The sequence below is a fragment of the Panulirus ornatus genome, chromosome 44 (assembly GCF_036320965.1).
Source record: "Panulirus ornatus isolate Po-2019 chromosome 44, ASM3632096v1, whole genome shotgun sequence".
NCBI classification, from domain to species: domain Eukaryota; kingdom Metazoa; phylum Arthropoda; class Malacostraca; order Decapoda; family Palinuridae; genus Panulirus; species Panulirus ornatus.
The window spans coordinates 11,639,182-11,663,309 of NC_092267.1; the positions used below are offsets into that span (position 1 = coordinate 11,639,182).

The 24,128-nt window shown below is 41.6% G+C and overlaps 1 protein-coding gene across 10 annotated transcripts in view; it reads left to right on the forward strand.

The window, feature by feature from the left end:
* LOC139762740 (major facilitator superfamily domain-containing protein 12-like) overlaps positions 1–24,128 on the forward strand; it is a 201,602-nt gene that overhangs the window by 132,191 nt on the left and 45,283 nt on the right. For 9 of the 10 annotated variants that reach the window (XM_071687816.1, XM_071687821.1, XM_071687819.1 and 6 more), the window contains one exon: positions 17,972–18,099. In XM_071687816.1, the coding sequence (XP_071543917.1) occupies positions 17,972–18,099 (128 nt within the window). Of the gene's footprint in view, positions 1–17,971; positions 18,100–20,713; positions 20,801–24,128 lie in introns of all 10 variants that reach the window. The other variant, XM_071687824.1, reaches the window with a different exon arrangement.

Below are 24,128 nucleotides of genomic sequence, written 5' to 3' on the forward strand. Positions count from 1 at the left end.
GATCTTTCATAGATAAGCCTCTTAAGTTGGCAAAGAAATCATTTTATAGGGGCAAACCCAAAACTCCTCTTGATACCAAAAATCTTTTAATCCTCTCATTCAGTGATAATTTTATGTTACTTCCCAGGTTGCTTAAATCCTTCAGTTTTAATGTATCCTTCAGCAATAACAATACTATAAATGATATCTTAATGAAATACACATCAGAAAATTCTCTGGGCTGTTTATGGAATCTCTTGTAAAAGCTGTAATATGTTTTATGTTTGACAGAATGGCAAGGATCTTTATTTTAGACTTATTTTATTTTATATTTTATTATACTTTGTCGCTGTCTCCCGCGTTTGCGAGGTAGCGCAAGGAAACAGACGAAAGAAATGGCCCAACCCCCCCCATACACATGTATATACATACGTCCACACACGCAAATATACATACCTACACAGCTTTCCATGGCTTACCCCAGACGCTTCACATGCCTTGATTTAATCCACTGACAGCACGTCAACCCCGGTATACCACATCGCTCCAATTCACTCTATTCCTTGCCCTCCTTTCACCCTCCTGCATGTTCAGGCCCCGATCACACAAAATCTTTTTTAGACTTAAGCGATATAATTATAGTATAAGAACAGGACAAGAATCAAAAGTTTTGTTTAATCATTTTAAAAATCATGACCATTGTATTGACTGGAGTAATGCTTATTCAGTTTTTAACTGTAACTTCTTTACCACAAGAAATATCATTGAATCTTCTGTTATTGAATACACAAAGAATTGTAACATTAATATTAGTGAAGGTCTGTACAAGCTAGATAGCTTTGTCATAGGCAAAATTTGTAAACAGTTCTCTTTCTTGTCGACATAGCATAATTTTATGACAGTCATGGTGCCAGACCTGAACACCACCATCTGGTAATGCTTGTTTACATGTGGTGTTTTAGCTAAGTCTCTTTCTTGAATATTAGCTGACTGTTCTACATCTTCTCTCAATCTTGTATCACCCCTGATGATGGTATCATTACATGAAAGCGCGTTTGGGAACTTCTTGTGTTTCATTTTCCTTGTGGTTATCAACTAATGTGTATGTGAATTATGTATGTATGTAAAGGTATATGTATATGTATGCACACATATGTATATGTATGTGTGAGTGGATGTGTTTTTCTTCGTCTGTTTCCTAGCACTACATAGCTAATGCGGAAAACGGTGATCAAGTATGAGCGGAAAATAATAAAATTCCATGTATAAAATGGAATTTATTAAAAAAGGGGGTGACGGTATTGTTGACTGGTTGGTAAGGTTATTTAATGTATGTATGATTCATGGTGAGGTGCCTGAGGATTGGCGGAATGCATGCATAGTGCCATTGTACAAAGGCAAAGGGGATAAGAGTGAGTGCTCAAATTACAGAGGTATAGGTTTGTTGAGTATTCCTGGTAAATTATATGGGAGGGTATTGATTGAGAGGGTGAAGGCATGTACAGAGCATCAGATTGGGGAAGAGCAGTGTGGTTTCAGAAGTGGTAGAGGATGTGTGGATCAGGTGTTTGCTTTGAAGAATGTATGTGAGAAATACTTAGAAAAGCAAATGGATTTGTATGTAGCATTTATGGATGTGGAGAAGGCATATGATAGAGTTGATAGAGATTCTTTGTGGAAGGTACTAAGAATATATGGTGTGGGAGGCAAGTTGTTAGAAGCAGTGAAAAGTTTTTATCGAGGATGTAAGGCATGTGTACGTGTAGGAAGAGAGGAAAGTGATTGGTTCTCAGTGAATGTAGGTTTGCGGCAGGGGTGTGTGATGTCTCCATGGTTGTTTAATTTGTTTATGGATGGGGTTGTTAAGGAGGTGAATGCAAGAGTTTTGGAAAGAGGGGCAAGTGTGAAGTCTGTTGGGGATGAGAGGGCTTGGGAAGAAGTGAGTCTGTTGTTATTCACTGATGATACAGCACTAGTGGCTGATTCGGTGAGAAACTGCAGAAGTTGGTGACTGAGTTTGATAAAGTGTGTGAAAGAAGAAAGCTGAAAGTAAATGTGAATAAGAGCAAAGTTATTAGTTTCAGTAGGGTTGAAGGACAATTTGATTGAGAGGTAAGTTTGAATGGAGAAAAACTGGAGGAAATGAAGTGTTTTAGATATCTGGGAGTGGATTTAGCAGTAGATGGAACCATGGAAGCAGAAGTGAGTCACAGGGTGGGGAAGGGGGCAAAGGCTCTGTGAGCGTTGAAGAATGTGTGGAAGGTGAGAACATTATCTCGCAGAGCAAAAATGGGTATGTCTGAAGGAATAGTGTTTCCAACAATGTTATATGGTTGCGAGACATAGGGTACATAGGGTTGTGCAGAAGAGGGTGGATGTGTTGGAAATGAAATGCTTGAGGACAATGTGTGGTGTGAGGTGGTTTGATTGAGTAAGTAATGAAAGGGTAAGAGAGATGTGTGGTAATGAAAAGAGTGTGGTTGAGAGAGCAGAAGAGGGCATATTGAAATGGTTTGGTCACATGGAGAGAATGAGTGAGGAAAGATTGACAAAGAGAATATATGTTTCATGGGTAGAGGGAACGAGGAGAAGTGGGAGATCAAATTGGAGGTGGAAGGATGAAGTGAAAAAGATTTTGAGCAATCGGGGCCTGAACATACAGAAGGGTGAAAGGCTTGCAAGGAATAGTGAATTGGAACAATGTGGTATACTGGGGTTGACGTGCTATCAGTAGATTGAACCAGGTTATGTGAAGCATCTGGGGTAAACCATGGAAAGTACTGTGGGGCCTGGATGTGGAAAGGGAGCTGTGGTTTTGTTGCATTACACACGACAGGTAGAGACTGAATGTGAACGAATGTGGTCTTTGTTGTCTTTTCCTAGCGCTACCTCAGGTGTGCGCGGGGGCAGTAGGGTGCTGTTCCATGTGTGGCAGGGTGGCGACAGGAATGGATGAAGGCAGCAAATATGAATATGTTATTTATTTATTTTGCTTTGTCGCTGTCTCCCGCATTAGCGAGGTAGTGCAAGGAAACTGACGAAAGAAATGGCCCAACCCACCCACATACACTTGTATATACATACACGTCCACACACGCAAGTATACATACCTATACATCTCAATGTACACATATATATACACACACAGACATATACATATATACACATGCTCATAATTCATACTATCTGCCTTTATTTATTCCCATCGCCACCTCGCCACACATGGAATAACAACCCCCTCCCCCCTCATGTGTGCGAGGTAGCACTAGGAAAAGACACCAAAGGCCCCATTCGTTCACACTCAGTCTCTAGCTGTCATGCAATAATGCCCGAAAACACAGCTCCCTTTCCACATCCAGGCCCCACACAACTTTCCATGGTTTATCCCAGACGCTTCACATGCCCTGATTCAATCCATTCACAGCACGTCGACCCCGGTATACCACATCGATCCAATCTACTCTATTCCTTGCCCGCCTTTTACCCTCCTGCATGTTCAGGCCCCGATCACTCAAGATCTTTTTCACTCCATCTTTCCACCTCCAATTTGGTCTCCCACTTCTCCTCGTTCCCTCCACCTCTGACACATGTATCCTCTTGGTCAATCTTTCCCCACTAATTCTCTCCATGTGACCAAACCATTTCAAAACACCCTCTTCTGCTCTCTCAACCATATTCTTTTTATTTCCACACATCTCTCTTACCCTTACATTACTTACTCGATCAAACCACCTCACACCACATATTGTCCTCAAACATCTCATTTCCAGCACATCCACCCTCCTGCACACAACTCTATACATAGCCCACGCCTCGCAACCATACAACATTGTTGGAACCACTATTCCTTCAAACATACCCATTTTTGCTTTTTGAGATAATGTTCTCGACTTCCAAACATTCTTCAAGGCTCCCAAAATTTTTGCCCCCTCCCCCACCCTGTGATTCACTTCCACTTCCATGGTTCCATCCGCTGCCAGATCCACTCCCAGATATCTAAAACACTTTACTTCCTCCAGTTTTTCTCCATTCAAACTTACCTCCCAATTGACTTGACCCTCAACCCTACTGTACCTAATAACCTTGCTCTTATTCACATTTACTCTTAACTTTCTTCTTTCACACACCTTACCAAACTCAGTCACCAGCTTCTGCAGTTTCTCACATGAATCAGCCACCAGCGTTGTATCATCAGCGAACAACAACTGACTCACTTCCCAAGCTCTCCCATCCACAACAGACTGCATACTTGCCCCTCTTTCCAAAACTCTTGCATTCACCTCCCTAACAACCCCATCCATAAACAAATTAAACAACCATGGAGACATCACACACCCCTGCCGCAAACCTACATTTACTGAGAACCAATCACTTTCCTCTCTTCCTACACGTACACATGCCTTAGGTCCTCGATAAAAACTTTTCACTGCTTCTAACAACTTGCCTCCCACACCATATATTCTTAATACCTTCCACAAAGCATCTCTATCACCTCTATCATATGCCTTCTCCAGATCCATAAATGCTACATACAAATCCATTTGCTTTTCTAAGTATTTCTCACATACATTCTTCAAAGCATACATACATTCTTCAAAGCATACATTCTTTTTTTCATTCATTTCAAGCTAGAAGTTTCAGTTTTCTAAATTGTTTCTTACATTTCTCATATGTATATATATGTATGTGTGTGTGTGTGTATATGTGCGTATGTATGTGTATGTGTGTGTATGTGTATATGTATATATATATGTATATTATCCCTGGGGATAGGGGTGAAAGAATACTTCCCACGTATTCCTCGCGTGTCGTAGAAAGCGACTAGAGGGGACGGGAGCGGGGGGCCAGAAATCCTCCCCTCCTTGTATTAACTTTCTAAAATGGGAAACAGAAGAAGGAGTCACGCGGGGAGTGCTCATCCTCCTCGAAGGCTCAGAGTGGGGTGTCTAAATGTGTGTGGATGTAACCAAGATGTGAAAAAAGGAGAGATAGGTAGTATGTTTGAGGAAAGGAACCTGGATGTTTTGGCTCTGAGTGAAACGAAGCTCAAGGGCAAAGGGGAAGAGTGGTTTGGGAATGTCTTGGGAGTAAAGTCAGGGGTTAGTGAGAGGACAAGAGCAAGGGAAGGAGTAGCAATACTCCTGAAACAGGAGTTGTGGGAGTATGTGATAGAGTGTAAGAAAGTAAATTCTCGATTAATATGGGTAAAACTGAAAGTTGATGGAGAGAGGTGGGTGATTATTCGTGCATATGCACCTTGGCATGAGAAGAAAGATCAAGAGAGGCAAGTGTTTTGGGAGCAGCTGAATGAGTGTGTTAGTGGTTTTGATGCACGAGACCGGGTCATAGTGATGGGTGATTTGAATGCAAAGGTGAGTAATGTGGCAGTTGAGGGAATAATTGGTTTACATGGGGTGTTCAGTGTTGTAAATGGAAATGGTGAAGAGCTTGTAGATTTATGTGCTGAAAAAGGACTGATGATTGGGAATACCTGGTTTAAAAAGCGAGATATACATAAGTATACTTATGTAAGTAGGAGAGATGGCCAGAGAGCGTTATTGGATTACGTGTTAATTGACAGGCGTGCGAAAGAGAGACTTTTGGATGTTAATGTGCTGAGAGGTGCAACTGGAGGGATGTCTGATCATTATCTTGTGGAGGCTAAGGTGAAGATTTGTATGGGTTTTCAGAAAAGAAGAGTGAATGTTGGGGTGAAGAGGGTGGTGAGAGTAAGTGAGCTTGAGAAGGAGACCTGTGTGAGGAAGTACCAGGAGAGACTGAGTACAGAATGGAAAAAGGTGAGAACAATGAAAGTAAGGGGAGTGGGGGAGGAATGGGATGTATTTAGGGAATCAGTGATGGATTGCGCAAAAGATGCTTGTGGCATGAGAAGAGTGGGAGGTGGGTTGATTAGAAAGGGTAGTGAGTGGTGGGATGAAGAAGTAAGAGTATTAGTGAAAGAGAAGAGAGAGGCATTTGGACGATTTTTGCAGGGAAAAAATGCAATTGAGTGGGAGATGTATAAAAGAAAGAGACAGGAGGTCGAGAAAGGTGCAAGAGGTGAAAAAAAGGGCAAATGAGAGTTGGGGTGAGAGAGTATCATTAAATTTTAGGGAGAATAAAAAGATGTTCTGGAAGGAGGTAAATAAAGTGCGTAAGACAAGGGAGCAAATGGGAACTTTGGTGAAGGGCGCAAGTGGGGAGGTGATAACAAGTAGTGGTGATGTGAGAAGGAGATGGAGTGAGTATTTTGAAGGTTTGTTGAATGTGTTTGATGATAGAGTGGCAGATATAGGGTGTTTTGGTCGAGGTGGTGTGCAAAGTGAGAGGGTTAGGGAAAATGATTTGGTAAACAGAGAAGAGGTAGTGAAAGCTTTGCGGAAGATGAAAGCCGGCAAGGCAGCAGGTTTGGATGGTATTGCAGTGGAATTTATTAAAAAAGGGGGTGACTGTATTGTTGACTGGTTGGTAAGGTTATTTAATGTATGTATGACTCATGGTGAGGTGCCTGAGGATTGGCGGAATGCGTGCATAGTGCCATTGTACAAAGGCAAAGGGGATAAGAGTGAGTGCTCAAATTACAGAGGTATAAGTTTGTTGAGTATTCCTGGTAAATTATATGGGAGGGTATTGATTGAGAGGGTGAAGGCATGTACAGAGCATCAGATTGGGGAAGAGCAGTGTGGTTTCAGAAGTGGTAGAGGATGTGTGGATCAGGTGTTTGCTTTGAAGAATGTATGTGAGAAATACTTAGAAAAGCAAATGGATTTGTATGTAGCATTTATGGATCTGGAGAAGGCATATGATAGAGTTGATAGAGATGCTCTGTGGAAGGTATTAAGAATATATGGTGTGGGAGGAAAGTTGTTAGAAGCAGTGAAAAGTTTTTATCGAGGATGTAAGGCATGTGTACGTGTAGGAAGAGAGGAAAGTGATTGGTTCTCAGTGAATGTAGGTTTGCGGCAGGGGTGTGTGATGTCTCCATGGTTGTTTAATTTGTTTATGGATGGGGTTGTTAGGGAGGTAAATGCAAGAGTTTTGGAAAGAGGGGCAAGTATGAAGTCTGTTGGGGATGAGAGAGCTTGGGAAGTGAGTCAGTTGTTGTTCGCTGATGATACAGCGCTGGTGGCTGATTCATGTGAGAAACTGCAGAAGCTGGTGACTGAGTTTGGAAAAGTGTGTGGAAGAAGAAAGTTAAGAGTAAATGTGAATAAGAGCAAGGTTATTAGGTACAGTAGGGTTGAGGGTCAAGTCAATTGGGAGGTGAGTTTGAATGGAGAAAAACTGGAGGAAGTGAAGTGTTTTAGATATCTGGGAGTGGATCTGGCAGCGGATGGAACCATGGATGCGGAAGTGGATCATAGGGTGGGGGAGGGGGCGAAAATCCTGGGGGCCTTGAAGAATGTGTGGAAGTCGAGAACATTATCTCGCAGAGCAAAAATGGGTATGTCTGAAGGAATAGTGTTTCCAACAATGTTATATGGTTGCGAGACATAGGGTACATAGGGTTGTGCAGAAGAGGGTGGATGTGTTGGAAATGAAATGCTTGAGGACAATGTGTGGTGTGAGGTGGTTTGATTGAGTAAGTAATGAAAGGGTAAGAGAGATGTGTGGTAATGAAAAGAGTGTGGTTGAGAGAGCAGAAGAGGGCATATTGAAATGGTTTGGTCACATGGAGAGAATGAGTGAGGAAAGATTGACAAAGAGAATATATGTTTCATGGGTAGAGGGAACGAGGAGAAGTGGGAGATCAAATTGGAGGTGGAAGGATGAAGTGAAAAAGATTTTGAGCAATCGGGGCCTGAACATACAGAAGGGTGAAAGGCTTGCAAGGAATAGTGAATTGGAACAATGTGGTATACTGGGGTTGACGTGCTATCAGTAGATTGAACAGGTTATGTGAAGCATCTGGGGTAAACCATGGAAAGTACTGTGGGGCCTGGATGTGGAAAGGGAGCTGTGGTTTTGTTGCATTACACACGACAGGTAGAGACTGAATGTGAACGAATGTGGTCTTTGTTGTCTTTTCCTAGCGCTACCTCAGGTGTGCGCGGGGGCAGTAGGGTGCTGTTCCATGTGTGGCAGGGTGGCGACAGGAATGGATGAAGGCAGCAAATATGAATATGTTATTTATTTATTTTGCTTTGTCGCTGTCTCCCGCATTAGCGAGGTAGTGCAAGGAAACTGACGAAAGAAATGGCCCAACCCACCCACATACACTTGTATATACATACACGTCCACACACGCAAGTATACATACCTATACATCTCAATGTACACATATATATACACACACAGACATATACATATATACACATGCTCATAATTCATACTATCTGCCTTTATTTATTCCCATCGCCACCTCGCCACACATGGAATAACAACCCCCTCCCCCCTCATGTGTGCGAGGTAGCACTAGGAAAAGACACCAAAGGCCCCATTCGTTCACACTCAGTCTCTAGCTGTCATGCAATAATGCCCGAAAACACAGCTCCCTTTCCACATCCAGGCCCCACACAACTTTCCATGGTTTATCCCAGACGCTTCACATGCCCTGATTCAATCCATTCACAGCACGTCGACCCCGGTATACCACATCGATCCAATCTACTCTATTCCTTGCCCGCCTTTTACCCTCCTGCATGTTCAGGCCCCGATCACTCAAGATCTTTTTCACTCCATCTTTCCACCTCCAATTTGGTCTCCCACTTCTCCTCGTTCCCTCCACCTCTGACACATGTATCCTCTTGGTCAATCTTTCCCCACTAATTCTCTCCATGTGACCAAACCATTTCAAAACACCCTCTTCTGCTCTCTCAACCATATTCTTTTTATTTCCACACATCTCTCTTACCCTTACATTACTTACTCGATCAAACCACCTCACACCACATATTGTCCTCAAACATCTCATTTCCAGCACATCCACCCTCCTGCACACAACTCTATACATAGCCCACGCCTCGCAACCATACAACATTGTTGGAACCACTATTCCTTCAAACATACCCATTTTTGCTTTTTGAGATAATGTTCTCGACTTCCAAACATTCTTCAAGGCTCCCAAAATTTTTGCCCCCTCCCCCACCCTGTGATTCACTTCCACTTCCATGGTTCCATCCGCTGCCAGATCCACTCCCAGATATCTAAAACACTTTACTTCCTCCAGTTTTTCTCCATTCAAACTTACCTCCCAATTGACTTGACCCTCAACCCCACTGTACCTAATAACCTTGCTCTTATTCACATTTACTTTTAACTTTCTTCTTTCACACACCTTACCAAACTCAGTCACCAGCTTCTGCAGTTTCTCACATGAATCAGCCACCAGCACTGTATCATCAGCGAACAACAACTGACTCACTTCCCAAGCTCTCCCATCCACAACAGACTGCATACTTGCCCCTCTTTCCAAAACTCTTGCATTCACCTCCCTAACAACCCCATCCATAAACAAATTAAACAACCATGGAGACATCACACACCCCTGCCGCAAACCTACATTTACTGAGAACCAATCACTTTCCTCTCTTCCTACACGTACACATGCCTTAGGTCCTCGATAAAAACTTTTCACTGCTTCTAACAACTTGCCTCCCACACCATATATTCTTAATACCTTCCACAAAGCATCTCTATCACCTCTATCATATGCCTTCTCCAGATCCATAAATGCTACATACAAATCCATTTGCTTTTCTAAGTATTTCTCACATACATTCTTCAAAGCATACATACATTCTTCAAAGCATACATTCTTTTTTTCATTCATTTCAAGCTAGAAGTTTCAGTTTTCTAAATTGTTTCTTACATTTCTCATATGTATATATATGTATGTGTGTGTGTGTGTATATGTGCGTATGTATGTGTATGTGTGTGTATGTGTATATGTATATATATATGTATATTATCCCTGGGGATAGGGGTGAAAGAATACTTCCCACGTATTCCTCGCGTGTCGTAGAAAGCGACTAGAGGGGACGGGAGCGGGGGGCCAGAAATCCTCCCCTCCTTGTATTAACTTTCTAAAATGGGAAACAGAAGAAGGAGTCACGCGGGGAGTGCTCATCCTCCTCGAAGGCTCAGAGTGGGGTGTCTAAATGTGTGTGGATGTAACCAAGATGTGAAAAAAGGAGAGATAGGTAGTATGTTTGAGGAAAGGAACCTGGATGTTTTGGCTCTGAGTGAAACGAAGCTCAAGGGCAAAGGGGAAGAGTGGTTTGGGAATGTCTTGGGAGTAAAGTCAGGGGTTAGTGAGAGGACAAGAGCAAGGGAAGGAGTAGCAATACTCCTGAAACAGGAGTTGTGGGAGTATGTGATAGAGTGTAAGAAAGTAAATTCTAGATTAATATGGGTAAAACTGAAAGTTGATGGAGAGAGGTGGGTGATTATTCGTGCATATGCACCTTGGCATGAGAAGAAAGATCAAGAGAGGCAAGTGTTTTGGGAGCAGCTGAATGAGTGTGTTAGTGGTTTTGATGCACGAGACCGGGTCATAGTGATGGGTGATTTGAATGCAAAGGTGAGTAATGTGGCAGTTGAGGGAATAATTGGTTTACATGGGGTGTTCAGTGTTGTAAATGGAAATGGTGAAGAGCTTGTAGATTTATGTGCTGAAAAAGGACTGATGATTGGGAATACCTGGTTTAAAAAGCGAGATATACATAAGTATACTTATGTAAGTAGGAGAGATGGCCAGAGAGCGTTATTGGATTACGTGTTAATTGACAGGCGTGCGAAAGAGAGACTTTTGGATGTTAATGTGCTGAGAGGTGCAACTGGAGGGATGTCTGATCATTATCTTGTGGAGGCTAAGGTGAAGATTTGTATGGGTTTTCAGAAAAGAAGAGTGAATGTTGGGGTGAAGAGGGTGGTGAGAGTAAGTGAGCTTGAGAAGGAGACCTGTGTGAGGAAGTACCAGGAGAGACTGAGTACAGAATGGAAAAAGGTGAGAACAATGAAAGTAAGGGGAGTGGGGGAGGAATGGGATGTATTTAGGGAATCAGTGATGGATTGCGCAAAAGATGCTTGTGGCATGAGAAGAGTGGGAGGTGGGTTGATTAGAAAGGGTAGTGAGTGGTGGGATGAAGAAGTAAGAGTATTAGTGAAAGAGAAGAGAGAGGCATTTGGACGATTTTTGCAGGGAAAAAATGCAATTGAGTGGGAGATGTATAAAAGAAAGAGACAGGAGGTCGAGAAAGGTGCAAGAGGTGAAAAAAAGGGCAAATGAGAGTTGGGGTGAGAGAGTATCATTAAATTTTAGGGAGAATAAAAAGATGTTCTGGAAGGAGGTAAATAAAGTGCGTAAGACAAGGGAGCAAATGGGAACTTTGGTGAAGGGCGCAAGTGGGGAGGTGATAACAAGTAGTGGTGATGTGAGAAGGAGATGGAGTGAGTATTTTGAAGGTTTGTTGAATGTGTTTGATGATAGAGTGGCAGATATAGGGTGTTTTGGTCGAGGTGGTGTGCAAAGTGAGAGGGTTAGGGAAAATGATTTGGTAAACAGAGAAGAGGTAGTGAAAGCTTTGCGGAAGATGAAAGCCGGCAAGGCAGCAGGTTTGGATGGTATTGCAGTGGAATTTATTAAAAAAGGGGGTGACTGTATTGTTGACTGGTTGGTAAGGTTATTTAATGTATGTATGACTCATGGTGAGGTGCCTGAGGATTGGCGGAATGCGTGCATAGTGCCATTGTACAAAGGCAAAGGGGATAAGAGTGAGTGCTCAAATTACAGAGGTATAAGTTTGTTGAGTATTCCTGGTAAATTATATGGGAGGGTATTGATTGAGAGGGTGAAGGCATGTACAGAGCATCAGATTGGGGAAGAGCAGTGTGGTTTCAGAAGTGGTAGAGGATGTGTGGATCAGGTGTTTGCTTTGAAGAATGTATGTGAGAAATACTTAGAAAAGCAAATGGATTTGTATGTAGCATTTATGGATCTGGAGAAGGCATATGATAGAGTTGATAGAGATGCTCTGTGGAAGGTATTAAGAATATATGGTGTGGGAGGAAAGTTGTTAGAAGCAGTGAAAAGTTTTTATCGAGGATGTAAGGCATGTGTACGTGTAGGAAGAGAGGAAAGTGATTGGTTCTCAGTGAATGTAGGTTTGCGGCAGGGGTGTGTGATGTCTCCATGGTTGTTTAATTTGTTTATGGATGGGGTTGTTAGGGAGGTAAATGCAAGAGTTTTGGAAAGAGGGGCAAGTATGAAGTCTGTTGGGGATGAGAGAGCTTGGGAAGTGAGTCAGTTGTTGTTCGCTGATGATACAGCGCTGGTGGCTGATTCATGTGAGAAACTGCAGAAGCTGGTGACTGAGTTTGGAAAAGTGTGTGGAAGAAGAAAGTTAAGAGTAAATGTGAATAAGAGCAAGGTTATTAGGTACAGTAGGGTTGAGGGTCAAGTCAATTGGGAGGTGAGTTTGAATGGAGAAAAACTGGAGGAAGTGAAGTGTTTTAGATATCTGGGAGTGGATCTGGCAGCGGATGGAACCATGGATGCGGAAGTGGATCATAGGGTGGGGCAGGGGGCGAAAATCCTGGGGGCCTTGAAGAATGTGTGGAAGTCGAGAACATTATCTCGGAAAGCAAAAGTGGGTATGTTTGAAGGAATAGTGGTTCCAACAATGTTGTATGGTTGCGAGGCGTGGGCTATGGATAGAGTTGTGCGCAGGAGGATGGATGTGCTGGAAATGAGATGTTTGAGGACAGTGTGTGGTGTGAAGTGGTTTGATCGAGTGAGTAACGTAAGGGTAAGAGAGATGTGTGGAAATAAAAAGAGCGTGGTTGAGAGAGCAGAAGAGGGTGTTTTGAAGTGGTTTGGGCACATGGAGAGGATGAGTGAGGAAAGATTGACCAAGAGGATATATGTGTCGGAGGTGGAGGGAACAAGGAGAAGAGGGAGACCAAATTGGAGGTGGAAAGATGGAGTGAAAAAGATTTTGTGTGATCGGGGCCTGAGCATGCAGGAGGGTGAAAGGAGGGCAAGGAATAGAGTGAATTGGAGCGATGTGGTATACCGGGGTTGACGTGCTGTCAGTGGATTGAAGCAGGGCATGTGAAGCGTCTGGGGTAAACCATGGAAAGCTGTGTAGGTATGTATATTTGCGTGTGTGGACGTATGTATATACATGTGTATGGGGGGGGGTTGGGCCATTTCTTTCGTCTGTTTCCTTGCGCTACCTCGCAAACGCGGGAGACAGCGACAAAGTATAATAAAATTAAATTATAATAATTCTTCAAAGCAAACACCTGATCCACACATCCTCTACCACTTCTGAAAGCACACTGCTCTTCCCCAATCTGATGCTCTGTACATGCCTTCACCCTCTCAATCAATACCCTCCCATATAATTTCCCAGGGATACTCAACAAACCTATACCTCTGTAATTTGAGTACTCACTCTTATCCCCTTTGCCTTTGTACAATGGCACTATGCACGCATTCTGCCAATCCTCAGGCACCTCACCATGAATCATACATACATTGAATAACCTTACCAACCAGTCAACAATACAGTCACCCCCTTTTTTAATAAATTCCACTGCAATACCATACAAACCTGCTGCCTTGCCGGCTTTCATCTTTCGCAAAGCTTTTATTACCTCTTCTTTGTTTACCAAGTCATCCTCCCTAACCCTCTCACTTTGCACACCGCCTTGTCCAAAACACCCTATATCTGCCACTCTATCATCAAACTCATACAACAAACCTTCAAAATACTCACTCCATCTCCTTCTCACATCACCACTACTTGTTATCACCTCCCCATTAGCGCCCTTCACTGAAGTTCCCATTTGCTCCCTTGTCTTACGCACTTTATTTACCTCCTTCCGGAACATCTTTTTATTCTCCCTAAAATTTAATGATACTCTCTCACCCCAACTCTCATTTGCCCTCTTTTTCACCTCTTGCACCTTTCTCTTGACCTCCTGCCTCTTCCTTTCATACATCTCCCACTCATTTGCATTTTTTCCCTGCAAAAATCGTCCAAATGCCTCTCTCTTCTCTTTCACTAATTATATTACTTCTTCATCCCACCACTCACTATCCTTTCTAATCAACCCACCTCCCACTCTTCTCATGCCACAAACATCTTTTACGCAAGCCATCACTGCTTCCCTAAATACACCCCATTCCCCACTCCCCTTACCTCCTTTGTTCTCACCTTTTTCCATTCTGTACTCAGTCTCTCCTGGTACTTCCTCTCACAAGTCTCCTTCCCAAGCTCACTTACTCTCACCACTCTCTTCACCCCAACATTCTCTTTTCTTTTCTGAAAACCCCTACAAATCTTCACCTTTGCCTCCACAAGATAATGATCAGACATCCCTCCAGTTGCACCTCTCAGCACATTAACATCCAAAAGTCTCTCTTTCGCGCGCCTATCAATTAACACATAATTCAGTAACGCTCTCTGGCCATCTCTCCTACTTACATACGTATACTTATGTATATCTCGCTTTTTAAACCAGGTATTCCCTATCACCAGTCCTTTCTCAGCATACAAATCCACAAGCTCTTCACCATTTCCATTTACAACATTGAACACCCCATGTATACCAATTATTCCCTCAACTGCCACATTACTCACCTTTGCATTCAAATCACCCATCACTATAACCCGGTCTTGTGCATCAAAACCACTGACGCACTCATTCAGCTGCTCCCAAAACACTTGCCTCTGATGATCTTTCTTCTCATGCCAAGGTGCATATGCACCAATAATCACCCATCTCTCTCCATCAGCTTTCAGTTTTACCCATATTAATCTAGAATTTACTTTCTTACACTCTATCACATACTCCCACAACTCCTGTTTCATGAGTAGTGCAACTCCTGCCCTTGCTCTTGTCCTCTCACTAACCCCTGACTTTACTCCCAAGACATTCCCAAACCACTCTTCCCCTTTACCCTTTAGCTTCGTTTCACTCAGAGCCAAAACATCCAGGTTCCTTTCCTCAAACATACTACCTATCTCTCCTTTTTTCTCATCTTGGTTACATCCACACACATGTAGACACCCCAATCTGAGCCTTCGAGGAGGATGAGCACTCCCTGCGTGACTCCTTCTTCTGTTTCCCCTTTTAGAAAATCAAAATACAAGGAGGGGAGGGTTTCCAGCCCCCCACTCCCGTCCCCTTTAGTCGCCTTCTACGACACGTGAGGAATGCGTGGGAAGTATTCTTTCTCCCCTATCCCCAGGGATATGAATATGAATATGTACATGTGTATATATGTAAATGTATGTATACGTTAAAATGTACAGGTATGTATATGTGCGCGTGGGGGCGCTTATGTATATGGATGTTTATGTGGGTGGGTTGGGCCATTCTTTCTTCTGTTACCTTGCGCTACCTCCATAATGCGGGAGACAGCGACTAAGTATGATGAAATATAGTGATGATATAAGATTGATTTAGATGATATTAATAACAGTTATAATGATAATAATGATAGCTTGGAAAAGATACTTGTATGAAGAAATATCAGGAGAGATTAAGTGGAGAATGGCAAAAGGTGAGAGTGAGTGAATGTTGAGAAGTGTGTGAGTAAATGGAGTATATAGGAAAGCATGTGCTAGAAAATTGTGTTGCATGCTGAAGGTGGGAAGTGGGCTGTTGAGAAAGGATAGTGAATGGTGGGATGAAGAAAAGTTGCTAGTGAAAGAGAAAAGAGAAGTGTATTGGCAGTGCTTACAGGGAAGGAGTGTGAGTGACTGGGAGATGTACATGAGAGAGCGATAGGCAGTCAAGACGAAGATATAGTGGTTGAAAAATAGAGCATATGGGAGCTGGGGTGAATGAGTCAAAAACTTCAAGGAAAATAAGATGTTTTGGAATGAGGTTATCAGTGTGAGAAAAACAAAAAGACAAATGGGAAATTGATGAAAGGGGCACTTGAGGAAGTGATAATAAGCAGTGAGAGGGTGAAGAGGAAATGGAGTGATTACTTTAAAGGATTGTTGAATGTGCTTGATAACAGGGTGTCAGCGGTGGGGTATTTGAGTTGTGGAGGTATGTGAAGTAAGAGAGTCATGGCAAGTGGTTTGGTGAAAAGAGAAGAGGTTGTGAAAGCCTACCACAAGACAATATATGGCAAGATGGCTGGAGTGGAAGGTATTGCAGTTAAATTTCTTAAGATAGGTAGTGGCTGTGTTGTTGATTGGTTATTTAGGATTTTTAATGTATGTATGGATCATGAAGAAGTGCCTGAAGATTGGCAGAATGCAAGTGTAGTGCAAGGGGGTCAACGTTAAGTGTTCAGTAAACGGGTATTACACTGTTGAGTGAACTGGCTAAGCTGTTTGGCTGTATGGATGAGTGGTGATTGAGAGTGTGAAGGCATTTACAGAGTATCAGATGGGGGAAAAATGTGGTTTCAGGAGTGATAGAGGATGTGTGGATCAGGTGTTTGCTTTAAAGAATGTGTGAGAAGTATCTAAAGAAACAGGAGATTTGTTTGTGTCTTTTTGTGGAAGTTGTTTTGAATATATGGCATTGGAGGAAAGTAATTAGAAGCAGTGAGAAGTTTTTATCAAGAGAGTAAGGTGTGTGTATAAGTGGGTAGAGAGAAGAGAGTGGTTTTAGGTGAAGAGTGGCTTCAGTTGAAGATGGGTCTGTGAAAAGGGATGTGATGTCACCATGGCTGTTAATGTTTATTAAATGTGTGGTGATGGAGGTGAATGCAAGGGTCTTGGAGAGAGGAGCTGGTATGCAGTTGCTAGGAGTAGAGGAACCTAGGAGATGAGTTCACTTATTTAATGATGTTATGGTGCTGGTGTCAGATTCGAGTGAGAAACTGCAAAAGTTTGTTGCTGGTTTAAGAAAGTGTGTGAAAGGAGAAAATTTAGAATAAATGTAGTGTGTGAAAGGAGAAAATATAGAGTAAATGTGAATAACAGGAAGGTTATTAAGTTTAGCAATGAAAAGAGACAGGTTATTAGGAGTGTGAGTTTGAGTAGAGACAGTTTTGAGAAAGTAATGTTTTAGATACCTGGAAGTGGGTATGGCAGCAAGTGGAACCATGGGAGTTGAAGTGACCCAAAAGTTGGATGAGGGGACACAGGTTTTAGGTGCATTGAGGAGTATATGGAAATACAGGGCATTGTTGTTTAGGGAAAATATAGTTATGTATGATGTATGATGATATAGTAGTCCAGTCAGTGCCATATGGGTGTGAGGCATATCTGTTAGACAAAAACATAAAGGATATGATGAATGTATTGAAGAGGAAATGTTTGAGGAAGAATTTGGTATAAGGAGGGTTGATCAGATAAGAAATGATAGGGTAAGAGAGAGGTGTATAGTAAGAGGAATATGTACGAGAGAGCTGAAGAGGGTGTGCTGAAACAGTTTGGACATATGAAGAGGATGAGTGAGGAAAGGATGACTAAGAGGATATGCATGTCATAAGTTGAGGGTACAATGAAATGGGGGAAACCAAGGAAGGGGTGGAAGGATGGAGTGAAAGATGCATTGAAGGCTCAGAGGCCTGGACATGCAGGAGGGTGCTCAACATGCAAGGGATAGAGCAAAGTGAAGCAGTTTGGTTTACAGGGGATGACATGCTGTCTGTGGGCTGAACCAGGGTGAGTGAAGTGGCCTAGGGAAACCACAGAAAGTTCTCTGGTGTCTGAATGTGGATAGGGGGCTTTGGTTCCTGTACATTATACATGCAGTTAAAGAGTGAATGAGGACATTTGTTTGTTCCTGGTGGTACCTTGGTGACACAAGAAATGAGGAACATGTATTTAAATATAATGTCAAGATCCATGAGAAACCTTGAGGTTGATTGTATATTTTCAGTCTCTGGCTTTTTACTGCATCACTTATCATGCGAGATAATTCTTGACAAGTTTGCGTACTGTTTATGGATATCATTGTAAAGTTAAAGGTATAGTTTACAAGATTTTGTGTAACCCTAAATGCTTTAATTCACATGTACTGCAATTAATTCCCTTTCTCATTATAAGTTTTTCTTTCTTCATTTTAGCAATTGTTGCCCAATGTGCTCCTCATACTACCGTGATGTGCTGTTCTACTGCTGTGGAGGGGCATCATTGCTCAGTTTGCTGGCTATTCTCACTCTTCTACCCATTAAGATTGGTGATCGTAGAAAGGGTGGGTGTGAAGCCTCATTTATGACAATATTTCCATAATATCTGATATGAAATGCCTGGAATTAAGGATTATTTTCAATATGTTAAAGAAATTTTCCTTCTCTCAAGCTTTCATATCCTCAAAATTATAGTCTAGCTTATGGTTAAGAAATATCCCTTGTGTTTTTTGATGGTCACTAGGAACACCACATTTTGCCTATTGATATACTACGCTATGACATTCTCCCCCTCCAAGAGTTACTTGTCCAGAGAATCCTATGTTGTCTACAGTGTAATGTTTGATTCTTCCTAAACTTCTTGTTTTCATTGGCGGTTATCTTTTCAAAATTGAAGCATGCTTCATATGTTTTAGTTCAGCTGTCTCAGCCATTCAATAAAGTCATATACCAGGTCCACTTGGCCAGCTGCTGGTTATGTCAGGCCACCATATCTGCATTTGATTAGATTATGATTTTATGGAGTAATAGCTGTAATATTTGGTGATCGTGTTTTGTGTGCTAAGGTTTTGTAATCATGGACTTATTAGAGTTAGTCGGCTGAATCACTCCATCCCTAGTTATCCCCTGTCAATGCTGTTCATGATCATATGGGAAGCTACTTGACAGTCCATGAATTAATGATAGGTACTTTTTTTGTGTCGGGTTCAAATCATGGACAGAAGTCGTTAGTGAGATGAAACTTTGAATTAGATATTAAAAAGGGCAGAAGGGATGGAGAAAAAAGGCAAGAAACAATACAACAGATTTGGAATAAATGGCTTTGGAAAAGGGGTAGGTCATAACAGTCAGGAAAGATAAACAGTAGCTTACCAGTGTGGGAACTGAGTCAACATCACAGTTGCCTATCCTCATGTTACCATGAACCACACAGTATGCAACATGCTGGCCTACAGAGTATTGCTTTGTCTAACTAATGGCTGAAGCATGCAGACAACAAGCTTTCAGGAGCAGAAGTGATATCACTATGAGAAGGAAAGTGAATCAACAGTTTGAAGCAGAAAAGGTGGGTCAAGTTTTGAGGTTAGACTGAAAGAGTAGATGAACCCAGACTCTGTTACACTTGATTTAATTGATAAAGTATGTAGAGCTACAGCCATCTCAGATGGTAGAGCAATACATCATTCAAGGAGGTAACAGATCTTTGCTTTGCCATATGCAAATAGTGTAACTGCTCAGAAATAATGAATTTTTGGTTATTGAATAAGATTCTGTTTCTTCAAGGCAGAATAATGGAGGGCTTTCAAGATAGAACTTTTGATGACAGCAGATGTGATCACTGTGTTGTGAGCTATAAGTTTTGAATGAGAATTATGGAACCATCAAAGGTGATGAAAAGAATGTGGAATATCAGAAAGAGATATAAAATGAGATCTGGTTATAGGGCATTGAATTTAACACATTTGCCTTACTGGGAAGTTCTGTATTTGCAGAGAGAACATATAGCAGGTTGGGAAAAAGTAGAGAAACATAGAGTCATATAAGTGAACTGGGTTATAAGATCTTACAAGAAAATGTGAAAGAGGTTAGGAGACTGAACAGAACCTGGAGGAACACTAATATTGCTGTGGAAAGGAGAAGTTGGTCCATTAGCGGTTATGGAAATGAACAGCTCAAGTAGAAAGTAGGATGCAAGAAAACAGTGTCAAAGGAAATTTGATGCCGCACCATATCAGTAACTTTCAAGATATTGAGGGCTACAGTCTCTCAGAGGGAATGACTAAACAATAGTAAGATACCCAAGGATGTCGCTGGAGGATCTTGCCTTCTGAAAATCATAGTGTAATAAGAGGGAAGAATGAGAAAAAAGTTATTTTTGAGTGAGGAGAAATTCAGACTGGAGCAACAAACAAAGCATTAGGATTATGGTTGGAAGGATTAGAATGGTCTCCTTCCCTTGGGATGTTTCTAATATGAAAGAAAAGGTTTGGTTTTTAGGTGAAAATAAATCAAGCTTGTAGCAACTTTTAATGCTTGTTTTCGACTTGTTTTACAACATTCTTTGTGTGACAACTATTGAACAAAGTTGATTTTGATGTAGAAAAGATTATTTTCAGTATAGTGGAGCACTGACATGAATATTTTTTCTTCTCTCTCCCATTTAATGTTTGCAGATTTTATAATGAATTGTTCAACCCGGCTTCATGTTGACAGGTAAGGTTAAAGAATTATAATGGGAAATAGGATGTAAAAAGAGAAGGGGAAGGATTACACTATTACATTGTTTTGTAGGGATTTGAATAGTCTCATTGCTGAAAGTGAGGGTATTAGTAGGCAGCTTCAGTCAAAGAAAATTTACTGGGGGTGCTGTGTAGCAAGGCAGACCCTTAGGGATCACTTTGTTCATTGTTGTCTGTCTTTGTCTGTTCATCCATCACTAGGAAATGCACCATGGTTTAGTAAAGAGGCATTTGCCCTAACCCCTCTAGGTCAATTTAGATGTATTAAACCGTGTAGTCTTTACAGTTGCTTCCAACATCTAAAGAATCGAATTCTGGAGCTTAAAATGGCTCATAACTTGAAGAAAATTCAACCTTTGGCCATGGAATTTAGTATAGAAAGAAAATTTAACCTTTAGCAATGGAATTTCTTACAAATGTTTTGATATTTTCCATACAGTATTTCCACCAACAGTTATTTCGGTCCCAGTAATTATGCTGCATTTCAAGTGACACCAGTGTACATTGGAACATTCTTCATTTTTTTGTAAGTGTACAGCGCTCCCATTTTCAAAAATGTTTTCAGGTAATTTTGATTTTTTTGCCTTGTAGTTGTTACATCATAATTTCTTCCTTAGTATTGAATCTTCATCCTAGTCTTTTTGATTGTATTGCACTTTGTATGTTTTTAAGTCCTCTGTCTTTTGTACCTAAGAATTAGTTTAGGTTGTGATAAGGCAAGCCTAAGCTCTGCTTTTTTAGGCTTAAAAGTAACATGTGCTTCTTGTGTCACCTGCATAGCATGACAGACACTAAAGATTACTATGTCACTGTCATCTGTTGCCCATTATCAGGAGTCACATTTTAGTATGCTACTTAACCTTGGTCATAAGATGAAAATACCCATGAAATTGTGTAAAGTTGATTCCCAGCGCCTAAAGAATTGAATGTTGTAAGACTCATTATTGTAGTTTATACATTATTTGACTTGACCCCATGTTAAAAGGTTTAAAGTGGAACTTGACCAGGCTCATAGCTTTAAGAATATTTCACTTTTTTAATATTTCCAATAATTTTTATTTTTTGTCTAGTCTTATTCATTGTATGTGCACTTACTGTTTAAGATTTTGGTCATGAAATATTTTTCTCTCACAGAAATCCTTGGGATAGTGGAGAAAGAATTTTATCTCCATATTCCCTGCATGTTGTACAAGGCAACTAAGAGTGGCATGAGCATCGGGCTGCATCCTCCTTCCCCTTCTTGTTTTTGAATTCTTAAAAGACAGAACTGAAGGAACCAAGGGAAGAGGGGGGGGGGGGGGTTGTTGTTGGTGGTGGTGGTTGGTGGTGAGAGGACAGAAGCTAATGAGGTAGTAGCGGTACTGCAGAAGCAGTTATGGGAGTATGTGAAAGAATGTAGGAAGGTGAATTCTGGATTGATGTGGATAAAAGTGAAAATGGTTAGCAGAGGCAGGTGATTACTCGCCTTATGCACCTGGCCATGAGAAGAAAGATCATAAGAGGCAAGTGTTTTGGGATCAGCCAGCCGAGTGAGTGTGTCAGCAGTTTTGACATAAGAGACAGGGTAGTAGTGATGGAGGCTTTGAAAGCCTTGAGCAAATAATTGGGGGCATAAGATGTTCAATATTATGAATGGAAATGGTGAACAACTTGTGGACTTGTGTGCTGAAAAAGGACTGGTGATTGGGAATACCTGGTTTAAAAGGAGGAAATACACAGGTATATGTATGTAAGTAGGATTGTTGGTCAGGGGGCGTGACTGGATTACATATCAATTGACAGGCATGTAAAAGAGAGTCATTTAGGATGTAAATGTGCTGAGAGGGGCAGCTGGTAGGATGTCTGATGACTCTTGTGGAGGCGAAGCTGGTGGGATGTCTGATCACTCTCTTGTGGAGGCGAGTGTGAAGACTTGTAGAAGTTTTTGGAAAAGAGGAAAAATATTTGTGAGAAGAGAGTTGTGAAAGTAATTGAGCTTAGAAAAGAGACTTGCGTGAAGAAATACCATGAGAGATTGAGTTTAGAATGGCAAGAGGTGAGAGTAAATGAGGCAAGGTGAGTGGGTAAGAAATGGAAAATATTTAGGAAGCAGTGCTGGCATGTGAAATGTGAGAGATGGGCAGATTAGAAAGGGTGGTGTGTGGTGGGATAAAGAGGAAAAGTTGCTAGTGAAAAAGCAAAGAGGGGCGTTTATGTGGTAATTACAGACGAAGGAATGTTGCTTAAGTGGGCAAAAAAGGAAGTGATAACATGTAGTGAGGAGGAGATGGAGTGAGTAATATGAGACTTTTGAACATGTTTGATGATGGTGGCAGATTTAGGGTGGTTGGGTCAGGGTGGTTTGGTGAGGAGAGAAGAGGTGGTGTAAGCCATATGTAAGATAAAATGTGGCAAGGCAGTCGGGCTGGATGGTATTGCAGTTGCATGTATTAAGGAAGCGGGTGAATATGTTGTTGATTGGTTAGTTAGGATTTTCAGTGTATGTATGGATCATGGTGAGGTGCCTAAGGATTAGCAAGAATGCATATGTAGTGCCATTGTTTGAAGGTAAGGGTATAAAGGTAAATGTTCAAACTAAAGGGGTATAAGTTTGTTGAGTGCACTTGGTAAATTGTATGGGAGGGTAGTGACTGAGAGCATAAAAGCATATACAGAGGATCAGGCTGAGGAGAAGCAGTGTGCTTTCAGAAGTCACACAGGATATGTGGATCAGGTGTTTGCTTTAAAGAATGTGTGTGAGAAATACTTAGAGAAACAGATGGACTTGTAGAATGTATGGTGTGGGAGAAAAGCTGCTTAGAGAAACAGATGGACTTGTAGAATGTATGGTGAGGGAGGAAAGCTGCTGGAAGCAGTGAGAAGTTTTTATCAAGGGTGTAAGGCTTGTGTTTGAGTAGAAAGAGGGGGAAGTGAATGGTTCCAGGTGAAGGTTGGTCTTTGGCAGTGTGTGATGTCATCATGGTTATTTAATTTAATATAGAAGGGTTGCTGATGGAGTGAGGTGCTAGTGTGTGGTCTGTAGGGGGTGAAAGGACTTGGGAAGTGAGTCAATTGTTGTTTGCTGATGATACAGCATTGGTGGCAGATTTGAATGAGAAACTGCAGAAGTTGGTGACTGAGTTTGGAAGAGTGTGTGAAAGGGAGAATGTAAGAGTAAGTGTGAAAAAAAAGCAAGGTTTTAGGTTTAGAAGGGTTTAGGAACAGGTAGAGGATGAATGGATCATGAGTTTGCTTTAAAGAATGTGTGTAAGAAACACTTAGAGAAACAGATGAATTGGTAGACTGTATGGTGTGGGAGGAAAGCTGTTAGAAGTGAGAAGTTTATGTCAATGGTGTAAGGCATGTGTCCAAGTAGAAAGAGGGGAGATTGAATGGTTCCAAGCGCAGGTTGGTTTGTGACGGGAGTTTGTGATGTCACCATGGTTGATTAATCTGTTTATGGATTGGATGCTGGGAGAGGTAAATACCAGAGTCTAAGAGAGATGGGTGAGTGTGTGGTATATAGGGGATGAGAGGACCTGGGAAGTGAGTCAGTTGTTATTTTCTGATGATACAGCATTGGTGGTAGATTCGAGTGAGAAACTGCAGAATTAGGCCATTGAGTTTGGAAGAGTGTGTGAAAGGAGGAAGTTAATAGGAAATATGAAAAAAAGCAAGGTATTAGGTTCAGAAGGGTTTAGGGACAGGTTAGTTGGGGTGTGAGTTTGAATGAGAATACTTGTTTTAGATACCTGAGAGTGAACAAGGCAGCATTTGGAACCATGGAAGTGGAAATGAATTATAGGGTGGATGAGGGGGCGAAGGTTGTAGGTGAAATGTTCAAGTACAGTATGTGCTGTAAGGTGGTTTGATGG